At 38.3% G+C, this 11,202-nt stretch overlaps 2 protein-coding genes across 4 annotated transcripts in view; one reads left to right on the plus strand and one right to left on the minus strand.

Annotated features, from left to right (window-relative positions):
• nckap5l (NCK-associated protein 5-like) overlaps window positions 1-1,871 on the plus strand; it is a 40,751-nt gene extending 38,880 nt beyond the window's left edge. For both annotated transcript variants that reach the window (XM_044210049.1, XM_044210048.1), the window contains exon 13: window positions 579-1,871. In XM_044210049.1, the coding sequence (XP_044065984.1) occupies window positions 579-839 (261 nt within the window). In that variant the 3' untranslated portion in view covers window positions 840-1,871. The remainder of the gene's footprint in view (window positions 1-578) is intronic.
• A 1,614-nt stretch (window positions 1,872-3,485) lies between these two features.
• On the minus strand, window positions 3,486-11,150 carry tegt (testis enhanced gene transcript (BAX inhibitor 1)). 2 transcript variants are annotated; one of them, XM_044210060.1, is made up of 10 exons: window positions 10,806-11,150; window positions 9,587-9,690; window positions 9,375-9,483; window positions 8,041-8,161; window positions 7,862-7,910; window positions 7,543-7,640; window positions 7,286-7,365; window positions 7,091-7,191; window positions 6,726-6,801; window positions 3,486-4,431 (listed from the first exon to the last, which is right to left on the minus strand). In XM_044210060.1, the coding sequence occupies exons 2-10, from the start codon at window positions 9,640-9,642 to the stop codon at window positions 4,408-4,410; spliced, it is 714 nt and encodes a 237-aa protein (XP_044065995.1). In that variant the 5' UTR covers window positions 9,643-9,690; window positions 10,806-11,150; the 3' UTR covers window positions 3,486-4,407. The 2 variants fall into 2 exon arrangements, with proteins under 2 accessions (XP_044065995.1, XP_044065996.1); XM_044210061.1 differs by having other exon boundaries at window positions 8,041-9,692.
• Window positions 11,151-11,202: the final 52 nt, after the last annotated feature.

The raw sequence follows: 11,202 nt of genomic DNA on the forward strand, positions 1-11,202 counted from the left end.
AAAGCCCTATGTCACAGATTTGCCTCAAGGGGCTTTACAATCTGCACATCATACAACACCTTCTCTCCTTAGACCTTCAATTAGGAAAATCTCCCCCCAAAAAAACCCTTTAACGGGAAAAAATGGAAGAAACGTCAGGAAGAGCAACAGAGGAGGGATCCCTCTTCCAGGACGGACAGACGAGTAGACCAAAATCTACAACAAGGAAAACCAGGATGACAAAATTATCTTATAGTCATAACTATTATGCTTGTTTTCTACCCAAATTAATGTTTGTTTGTCTATTCTTATTGGAAAACGGCTGGACAGGAGCATGCAAAAAGGAATTATCTGGGTCACCTACAGACTGAAAATACTTTGCAGTAGAGAAACATTTTTAAATCTGCACTCACATCTTACATAATGTAAAAACACAGAACCACATTCTCCCTTTAGAAATTATTAATCAGCTGAATATTAAAGATTCACAGTTGGTTGATTTCTGTAACCCACTTTGGGGGGTTTTTTGCACCTGAAGGCGTTACATAAGATGAAACGCATGACCTAAAATGTTTCCCACCTCTCTGCGACCTTTTCAGAGCATGAAGGCCGGCGGTCCCTCCTCCAGCCGGGTGGTTGACCCAGGCAGCCTGCCCGTCCCTGCCCAGTCTGGGCTGAGCCGCAGGGGGAAGAATCGCACTCCCAGCGTCCCCGAGATGAGCCGGGAGGCCGGGCTGGAGCTGCTCAGGGAGCGGCCGGAGGAAGCCCTCTCCCCGAGCCGCCCTCAGGTCCTGGAGACCCCCGAGTCGCTCAGCGATTCTCTGTACGACAGTCTGTCATCCTGCGGCAGCCAAGGATGATCCAGCCAAGGACGGAGAGGACTGGATGGTCATCTAGTCCACGGACAATAAGACCCAGCACCGCTCTGAACTCGTCTCCTGGTTGCTGGCTGTACTGTGATGCTGCTGCTGACTCGCCACCACCTTTTGAGGAAAAGAAACTGTGCCCCGTTGATGTCCGCAAGAATATTGTGGTGATGATGCCGTCTCATCAGCTGTTCCTCTGTTGCAACTGGAAAGATGGATCGATAGACTTCTCCTCAGGATTCCCAATAAACATGAAGCCAAAAGCCACCCAAATAATATAGGTTGTTCACTTTTTCACAATCAGACTTGACTGTGGACACTTCTCTTTAATTCATGTATACAGGACTACAAAAAAACGCATGGCTAAGCTAATGATTAGCACAGAAGTTGTCACTCCTGGTAGTTGTTCAGCAACCCAGTCTTTTGTTTTGTTTTTTTCTCATCTTGGTAGACGGATCTTTGTTCTGTACATCAAGGAAGCAGTGAAGCGCTGATCAGTTCAATAGCTGACGTACTGTACTGTATCAATACATCCGTTCTGTTCTTGGCATCATTTCACCACATAATGTATTGAAAAAAAAAAACTAAACATGGAGCTCCTAAAAAAATGAATGTTCATGTCTGTGATTCTTTATCGCTAAACTCATGCATCACAATTTTAAATGTATAAACGATTTTATTGATCATGTTGATATTGTTTTTCGACCGAGTAAGGTTGTCAGAATATGTCTGTTTTAAATCATAATACATTTAAAGGTAATATATACCAGCAATAATAACATAGATAAGAGAAATGGCTACACTATTCAATGAATATGTATTTCTATTATTTATTTATTTGAAATGTACATCATTTGCAGTCATCTTTTTTTGTAATCTTTCTGTGAAAATTGCAGTTTTCTCGCTTAGTAGATTATGTTCATATCTTGTATTTCAACATCTCTGTTGCTGTTCGTTCCCTAGCCGATAGAGGTCCTATGTACCTACTGCCGTTTTTCAACTTTCTAATTAAAATGTTTTGATTTAGTTCTTTGTGTTACGCAGTTATTTTTGGCCGGTAGAATCAATTAATCCCCAACTTTCTTCACATATGCAGTAGTACTACCCAAGACCTGTAAACACACTTTAATGTGTAAAATCGTTGGCGTTCCCCTTTAATACTTCTAGTCCACCACATTTCAGAGTATACAGAGTACCTACTACAGTGTAAAAATAGTTACAAGTAAAAGTACAAATGTATTAGTAAAGTACCAAAATTACTTATGCAGAATGGACCATTTCAGAATAATGTATACTGGATTATAATTAGTGATGCAGCTGCTGGTTACCTCAATCCATAATAATACATCATAATTTATTAGTTGGTGTATTAATAATCTGAATCTGCAAACTAACTAGTTATCAAATGTAGTGGAGTAGCAGAACATTTAAATACTCAAGTAAACAAAGTACCTCAAAATTGTACCTAAGTACAGTACTTGAGTAAATGTACTTAGTTACCTTCCACCACTGGAAATATTGTACTTTTTACTACAGTACATTTACTTGACAGCTGTTGTTACTTTACAGATTTTACATACAAAATATGATCCATTGTTATAAACGACCCAACAATGTTTAAAAAGGTCAAATTAACTTGCTACTTACGCATTAATGCATCAGTAATCTTCTTTTCCTTTCGGCTGTTCCCTTTCAGGGGTCGCCACAGCGAATCATGTGCCTCCATCTAACCCTGTCCTCTGCATCCTCTTCACTCGCACCCATTAACTTCATGTCCTCTCTCACTACATCCATAAATCTCCTCTTTGGTCTTCCTCTAGACCTCCTGCCTGGCAGCTCCAACCTCAGCATCCTTCTACCAATATATTCACAGTCTCTCCTCTGAACGTGTCCAAACCACCTCAATCTGGCCTCTCTGACTTTATCTCCGAAACATCTAACACGAGCTGTCTCTCTGATGTCCTCATTCCTGATCCTGTCCGTCCTCGTCACTCCCAAAGAGAACCTCGACATCTTAAGCTCTGCTACCTCCAGCTCTGCCTCTTGTCTTTCCTTCAGTGCCGCTCACTCTAAGCTGTACAACATCGCTGGTCTCACCAGCGGCATCAGTAACAATATCTCAGTAATATAATAGTATAAAGTAACACTTTACTTTTAATACTCCTAAGTACATTTTGCCAATAATACTTAAGTAAAAGTACTTTTAGTGTAACAATTTTAGGGCTGCAACTAACGATTATTTTCATTATCTATTAATCTTCTGATTGTTTTCAATTTATCATTTTGTCTATGAAATGTTAAAAAAAAAGTGAAATGTCACAAATTCTTAGTGCCCAAAGTGACGTCAAATTGTCTTGAGTCCAAAACCTAAAGAAATTTAATTTAAAATGGTATATTACAAAGAAAAGCAGCAAATCCTCACATTTGAGAAGCTGGAACCAGCAAATTTTTGGCATTTTTGTTTGAAAAATGACTGAATTGATTAATCAATGATCGACTAATCGATTACTCGTCTTTTCAGGTCTAAACATTTAAATACAGAACTATTACTTGTAATTGAGTTTTGTTTTGTTTTTAAACAGGTATTACTACTTTTACTAGAATTTTCTACAGTGAAGGCAGGCAAGATCACCTTGTTAATATGTTCAACACATTTATTTGAGCAAATGTATCAAATTATTAGTTTCAATTTTACATCAATAAAATAAATTCTTCACAGTATACACTTTCAGAAAATTGAACAGTAAACATTTGGCAAACTAATTTCTAGACAACAGATATTTAGAGAAGAAGTTTACACCGGGAGAGTTCTGAATTAACTCGCCTGTCTATGCTATCCGAGCTGAAAATATGGACAGATGGCTCCGACTCTTCCTCCTCCACCAGCCAAAAGTCCAAAATCCTGACCACCAGAGTGGCTGCAAGTCTGAATCAGTTCAAGACAGGCTTTCATGGTTAGTGTCAGTATTACCAGGCTTCACCATTCTTACTCAAAATGTTGGTCACAAAACAAAATTTGTGGGAACAAAGCAATTACAGGGAAATTTCTCAAAGGGGGAGGGGGGATCTGTTGTCTTGTGACACTCCACTACAGAGAACTGAGGGGAAACTATAAATAAGCAAATCAATGACTGAAATTACATAACTTCAAATAAAACAATGATCAGTCTCAGAAGCTCACATGACCCACTAAAAAGGAGCCTATCATGTCATTAATTTATGGCACTAAATAACAGTAATATGAAAGTCCTCATTAAGTGCTCTGCTTCTGGGAGTCTTCATAGGGCAACGCTCCCCTCTACAGGCCAAGCATGTTCACTGCAGCATTAGTCTATTCTCCATTCACAGCCATGATGGGACTAGCATTAGTTTACTATAAACTTACATTCAACCCTTGTTGTAAGTTTTAAAAAATTAAATCAAAAGAAACGTTCAATAATATTATAAGACCACAGAGGAGTTAATTCAATAAATGAAGACAGAAAGTGAAAAGCACCAAGTGCGTTGCAAATTGTGCCTTGTCTGACAGATTGTTTTTAATTTCCAGCCAATCAAACTTTCTTTACTTCTTTTCCTTCTTCTTGTCCTGAAAAAAAAGGGACAAATGATCAGAATTATAAGACAAATAAATAAAAAAAGACTGTATAGTGGTATTGAGCCATGCAGATACATATGGTTAAACAGTATGTGCTGATAGTTTTGAGATATCCCCCTCTAAAAGTCCTGTACGATCCGTGGTTGAAGAAATACTCAGATTCTTTACTTAAATCCTGCATTCAAAATCTTACTTTAGTACATTTTGCTGATAATACTTAAGTACTTTTACCTAAGTATCAAAGGTAAAAGTACTTGTTCTGACTGATAAATGATTATATGTGACACCATGAGATTGTTTATACTGATGTATCAATCCAGTCAGAGGGTCACAAGATAAATCTGATTAACGGGAGAGCAAAGAAGACTTCTCTAAGAGGGAAATGTCTCTTTGGTGGAACTGTTAACTTAAACATGAAGAGGAGCCCTGACTGCACACAGATTGTTTTGTGAGGGGTCTCAAGCCAAAACGTTGGGAACCACTGGTTTAAAACAATGCATTGTATTTTAGTTATTTAGTATCTTTTAAAGTGACTAATAACTATATATGTCAAAAAAAGGTAGTGGACAAGTACCTCAAAGTACCCGTACTTTAGCACAGTACTTAGATGTAATGTTCAAAATACAACGGAGGTGAATGAATCTCCCGATTTTGCTGCACAAAGCAGTGATAAATTACATTTTAAGTAAACATAACAGTTTTCATTAGGAACCATTTCTTTGGTAAAAAGTAGTTCCAATAAAAAATGATTCACAGATGTCTGTTGATCATTAGCATTATTATCCACAGCAACCAGAACAAGGTTTCTGAAAATAATATGTTACTGTTGGGTTATTCAAATGTCAATTGCTTTCTCATTGTTTTGTACACCACAAACTAAATTCTCCTTGCCGCCATAGTACTGGGGTGTTGGCAGACGTCTCAGATATCTCAAAATCTCAGCAATAAAAACCAAAAGTATCTGCATGGCTCGATTCTACTAGAGCCGAATGAGAAAATATGTTGTTTTTTTTGTGATTTGGGTGAGCCAACCGTTTCAAAACAGGCATTTAATCTACAGTATTGTTAAAAAAAAAAAGAAAACAGTAAAATGCATTAAAGACTGAACTTACGTTGCACCTCTGAAAAAGTACAATTTATTTGAACCAGTTTTTCTTGTAACATGAATAAAGGTTGAGGCTGCAATATCCTATATTTTGTTATTGTCCACAAATCCCATGAGAACAGCAAAACCAACAATGTGTTAGTCCGTCTCGCAATACTTTCTGACTTCCCTACTCTGTCTGTGGCTCTCAGCTTAAAGCCAACTGGTTCCTACTGAAGATGTAAAAACGTGTCACAAATCTATAAAGTTAAATTATATAGTTGAATGTTTTTTTTAAAAAGGCTCAGTAATTTCCTAAAACAGCTGGACTCATTTGTTGAGAACAATTTTCAGTCGTGGATTTGGTGTATTGGTGAGTATCTCCGGCAGCAGGACGGTGCATGTGCGATCAAATCAAAATAAACTACAGTGTCGATGTTCATCGTAATGAAGTGTAACGGTGTGGCTCATCGATGTGTTTTTAAATGGAACAAAAACAGTTCCATTAGAATAATAATAAAGAATAAGATATATCAGGCTTTAGATACACACACAACACTTGTTAGTAGGATCAATTTACAGAGCGCCACAGGAAGTCATTCCTGCCTGTTGCCATCAAACTCTTTAAATCCTCCCTCTAAGTGTCAGTCTGTATGACCCTAAGTCACTAAACTGGACATTGATCATCAACATCTCTGCAATACTTGAATAATTGTGCAATATTCTGTGTTAATACTCCTGCGCAATATACTCTTTTCAGTTTAAAATTCCCTATTTATTCATACTTCTATTACTATTGTGCAATATCCTCCGTCTCATTATCACCTTAATAAGCTACACTTACCTTGGCAGTTCATGCACTATTACTTTATACCGTATTATTATCATCAACCGGTAAACCCACTTTGTACTTCACACTTATTTTAATTTTATACTTATACCCACTTGGTACTTAATTTATTTTCTGACCTGTATTATATTTTTTGCTTAGTACTTCTATTCCTGTGTGCACTGACGTGACAGTGAGCTGCTGTAACAAAAGAGTTTCCCCTCGGGGATCAATAAAGTATTTCTGATTCTGAATTTATTGTCTGTCTTTGTCTTTTCATTGGTTTTGTTGACAATAAGAAAAATACAGAACGTGACCAGACTCATCCATTAACTTTTAAAAAGGAGAGGGATTAGGCAATACACTCTGTACCTTATCATTCATGGCGAGGATGACCATCAGTTTCCTGAAGATGGTGATGAAATCAAGGAACAAGTCCACACAGTGCCTTCAAAAAACAAATCAGAATCATTAGATATGCTTTCGGGGAGAAAAAAAAACATTACCATACATTATTTGATATGTCTAAAATAAAGAGCATCTGGCTGTAAAAATGTATCCATTTATCATCTAAGGACTAAACTTACGTAGCACCTCTGAAAAAGTAAATTGTATTTCTTCTTATTAGGAACTGAGGCTAAGTTGCACACCTCACTGTGGGATGATGTATTTTCATGGTATTTGGCTATGAGAAGGTGTGAGCCAACAGATAAGGGCTCATGTGGAGTTTGCCTCACCAGACGTAGTCCTTGTCTCCGTTCTCTGCTTTCTCAATGATGAGCTGAGTGTCAAACAAGACAAAGCCGCACATGATGAGCAGCCCGAGGTACATGTGTGCCTGTCAGAAAAGACAAAAAAAACATTATTTACACAGCACATTATGACACGCAGCTGATCAAACCTTTAGTGAGGAATGGTACCACTTCAGCTACCTTAAACAGCATCACAGATCCAAACAGCATGTTCATCACAGACATCATGAACAGGAGGGAGAGGCCAGACATCAGTGTGCCTGAGAAGAAGTATGGGAGACGTGGCATGTATGGGTTAATTAAACCAGAGGACTAATTCTGCATATGAAAGTGGGTGTAATTTAAAGCTTTAAGTGTGTTTGTGTTGTATAATAAATGGTTGCGAAAAGAAGGGAAGTTATACAACGTTAGTCACGACATTAATAAACTGCCTTTACCTCCGAGGAACAGGTAGCTCCTGCGTTTGGCATAGAGAGCGCTGAGAGTGAAGCAAATGAAAATCGCAGAGGTTCCCATGAAAGCCGTCACAATGATGCTGAAGAGAAACAAACCGAAACAAACTATAAGTTTTCAGTAAATACACACTTTCAATTAGATGTGTACAGACAGATGGCTACCAATCATCACACAATACTCTTCTCATTGCTGTTTAGTTTTTAAAAAAAATCAATGTTTCACAGTTATAATGTTTAACTTTTTTCAGCTAGCTGTTAGCTGCTTATGTGCAGATGTAACACTGAGTAACCTTTCACATACCTCGGATTGACAGCGATGACAAAGTCCAGCGTGGGGCCAAGGCCGACACCTGGAGAGGGAGAGAGGAAGGCAAACACTGCTTTCAGACTCTTGCATGGCCTTCAATTAACAAAGGCAGCTTTGTTCACATGCAAAGTAACACTTTTACTTGTAGCATGCCCACAACATTATCACTTTACCTGTAAGGAAGGCAAATCCTGCGAGGATAGCCAGTCTCTTCTTCTCTGTCTCGGAGTTGTGTGGTGTCATGGCGAGCCAAAACATCATCCCCAGGGAGCCGAGCACGGACACCACACCGCCCTGAAAACAAGGGCACCGCGTAACGATAGGGCAGGACATTTATTGTGCTGAATACTGCCACATCCCAATAACTCCCCCAATCTTGGGCACGAAATACTTTCAGGGTCTCCAGAAGATCTTAAGATAAAACAGAAAAACTCCTTCTGGACAAATAAAAAAGTTAAGATAAGACAAAACTTTATCTTATGGTGATCTTGTGGTGATTCTGACTCAAACTGCAGACCTGTACTTTGACCTGTGATAGCTTAAATGTGCCCGCAGTGCCTTGATATACAGGAGAACGTAGAGCAGTTCTTATGTTGCTTTTTGTTATTTCACATGTAAACGCATTGTCTTGGGTTTTTGATGCTCATCAGTCATCAGTTTTTTTACACATTTTATGTACGTTTTTCCAAATATGATGATCCTTTTTGGCTATATGCTTACATGTTGACACCAAACAGAATTCCATCATCAGTCTTTTATCTATAATACATTCAGTATCTTCTAAAACTGTTAATCCCAAAATAACAATGGAGAATGCTGGTAGCAACGATGACCTGAAGTTCCAAGTATTAGGCTGCAGATTATCCTACACATGCAGTCTGTTTAGCTCAGTTTCAGTGTCTTCGACAGGCACGTATGCTGTTGTCACATGAAACATGGATAGAGGTGAATAAGCAACAAAGTCTGTGCTCGGCGGCTGAGTGGTGACAATGCTCACTGTAAAAGACATTGACTTCAGGGTTTCCCACAGTGTTTTAAAGTGGAGGCGGTCCATCTTTCTAAAATCATAAAACAAATAAGTACACTTATTTACACTGTACACTGAAATAAAACATTAACCTTCAGGGAAGAAGAGCTGCTATATTTTACAGCAAATGCCATTTATTTAATTGGTGTGGCTACTGTTTAAGTCATCTACTAACTAAATGAATCATGGAAAGTGATGCATTAGGATCTGGGCAGCTTACCACCTTTGCTGAACAAACACTGGACTTGGATAAAGATGGGCTTTATATTGCTCAATATTGCATAATTTTATTGTGAAAACACATTTATCTGCAGTAAATTGTTTCAACCACCAGATGACTAAACTTAATGCAAAATTAGGTTATATTAGGTAGGATAAAGTATTCCTGTCAGTACTTTGCTTAAGGGCACCATTTGGATTGATGTAAAGGATCAACCCTGACAGGTAGACTCTGGTGTATTTTGTAATTATTATTATTACCTGAAAGAAGCGGGTGACGACATGGACGTAGGAGCCAGCTGCAGCGACAAACATACAAACTGCCAAGCTGGAGTACACATTCTTCAAGTGCACCTGGGTGGAATGAGATCTGCAAAAAGAGATTACAGTGAACAGGGCTGGGCCGATGGAAACTCGCTTTATAGTGGACAAAGTGCATGACTGACATAACAAGCTACTGCATGCTTACGTACATTTGAGAGAGCTTGAAGAGAGCATCAAAGTTGATGCTGCGGTCAAACACGTTCATGATGGAACCGGGAATGGAGATCTGAAGGGATTCTTGAACGGACGTCTCCTCTGAACAGAAACAGCACGTGATTACACTTAAACTCCACTTTAATGGTTCAGAATCAAAATGATTTTACAACCATAACTGTCGGCCTGCGGCATTCACAGGTAGCACAGGTGCAACCATTTAATGATCAGTAGTGGAAAGCAACTAAGTACATTTACTCAAGTACTCTACTTGAATACAATTTTGAGGTACTTTACTTGGGTATTTTAATTGTATGCAACTCTATACTCTACATTTCAGAGGGAACTAGTGCACTTTTTAATTTAACTACACAGCCAAGCCACTACTACTACTACTACTACTATATTCAGATTTTATATACAAAACACATGACTATTTTATAAAATATGATATGCTGCTGCTATAGTATAGCACCAATATCAAGGATCCAATAATCTAATATTATAACACTGACAGGGGACATTCTACATAATGCCTACTTTTATTTTATATTTTATTTTGTTGCTAATATTTCTGTGCTTTAAACTTAAGTACATTTTTGAATAGAGGACTTTTACTTAGAGTCTTAATGTAATGTGGTACCGCTACTTTTACTTAAGCTATCGTTAAGTACATAATCTGAATACTGCTTCCACCACTCATGACACACACACGCATGTCGCAGATCACAAGTGCGTACTTTAGTTAGATGAGGGTTTGCATCATTAAATTACACAACAGGTTAACGCTAGGTCAAATGTCAAGCGTTGAATGCCGTAACTAGCACACAATCAGGCTTAGCAAGCTAACAAGCAGTCTGATAACATGCTATCAATCCGTGTTAACGATACAGCGGTTAGCTAGCTGGCAACAAAATCAAAACCAATTCGTTTAATTCATGAATAAATATGTTGTTTGAAATAGGGCAGGGCAGTGTAGCAACTGTCAGACAGCCAAAAACTGTGTTTGACGCATGAGACTATCATATTAATAGCTAACGTTGCTAACCAGTAAGCGTTAAAAACGAGCAGCCTGGCTAGCTAATGTTTGCTCGTCTGTAAACACAATTCGACGACTCGTTCATTCTTCAGTAGATACCGCTGGTAATATTACATACTACCATTAACACGATACGCCGAGGACATAAGCACAATATGCTAATATAAGGTACATACCTCTTTTCTCTCCTCTGCTCTTAGCTGTTTGTTTAAGTGCCTTTCTTCTTCCTGCTTTTCTGTGACTTATCTTTTTTTTTTAACGAAACAGTACGTGTCAGTCAGCTCACATGATGTCACCATGGAAACGCCCAGAAATTTGTAGTCCCGATTACCGAAGGTAAAATCGAAAATACACGCTATATATACACTCGCTAATAGACATAAATAAACAAGTCGTCTATTTAATAATTACTGTAAGTTAAATTAAATGTATTATCCTTTAAAGAGAACCATTGCCATAGAACCGTTATATTAAAAGGCACTTCCTGGTGTCACCCAGTAATGTCCCCGGCACACCTAAAATGGCCGACTCATAAATTTAGCTGCACCATTATAAACGGTTACTACCAAAACA

Source organism: Siniperca chuatsi, linkage group LG10 (assembly GCF_020085105.1).
Source record: "Siniperca chuatsi isolate FFG_IHB_CAS linkage group LG10, ASM2008510v1, whole genome shotgun sequence".
Lineage (NCBI taxonomy): Eukaryota > Metazoa > Chordata > Actinopteri > Centrarchiformes > Sinipercidae > Siniperca > Siniperca chuatsi.

Coding starts and splice junctions, on each gene's coding strand:
- tegt (XM_044210060.1), bottom strand. CDS start 9,642: ATGAACGTGTTTGACCGCAGCATCAACTTTGATGCTCTCTTCAAGCTC. Junction 8,162..9,374: donor TCGTCACCCGCTTCTTTCAG/GTAATAATAATA, acceptor CCTTGTTTTCAG/GGCGGTGTGGTGTCCGTGCT. Junction 7,911..8,040: donor AGGATTTGCCTTCCTTACAG/GTAAAGTGATAA, acceptor CTCCCTCTCCAG/GTGTCGGCCTTGGCCCCACG.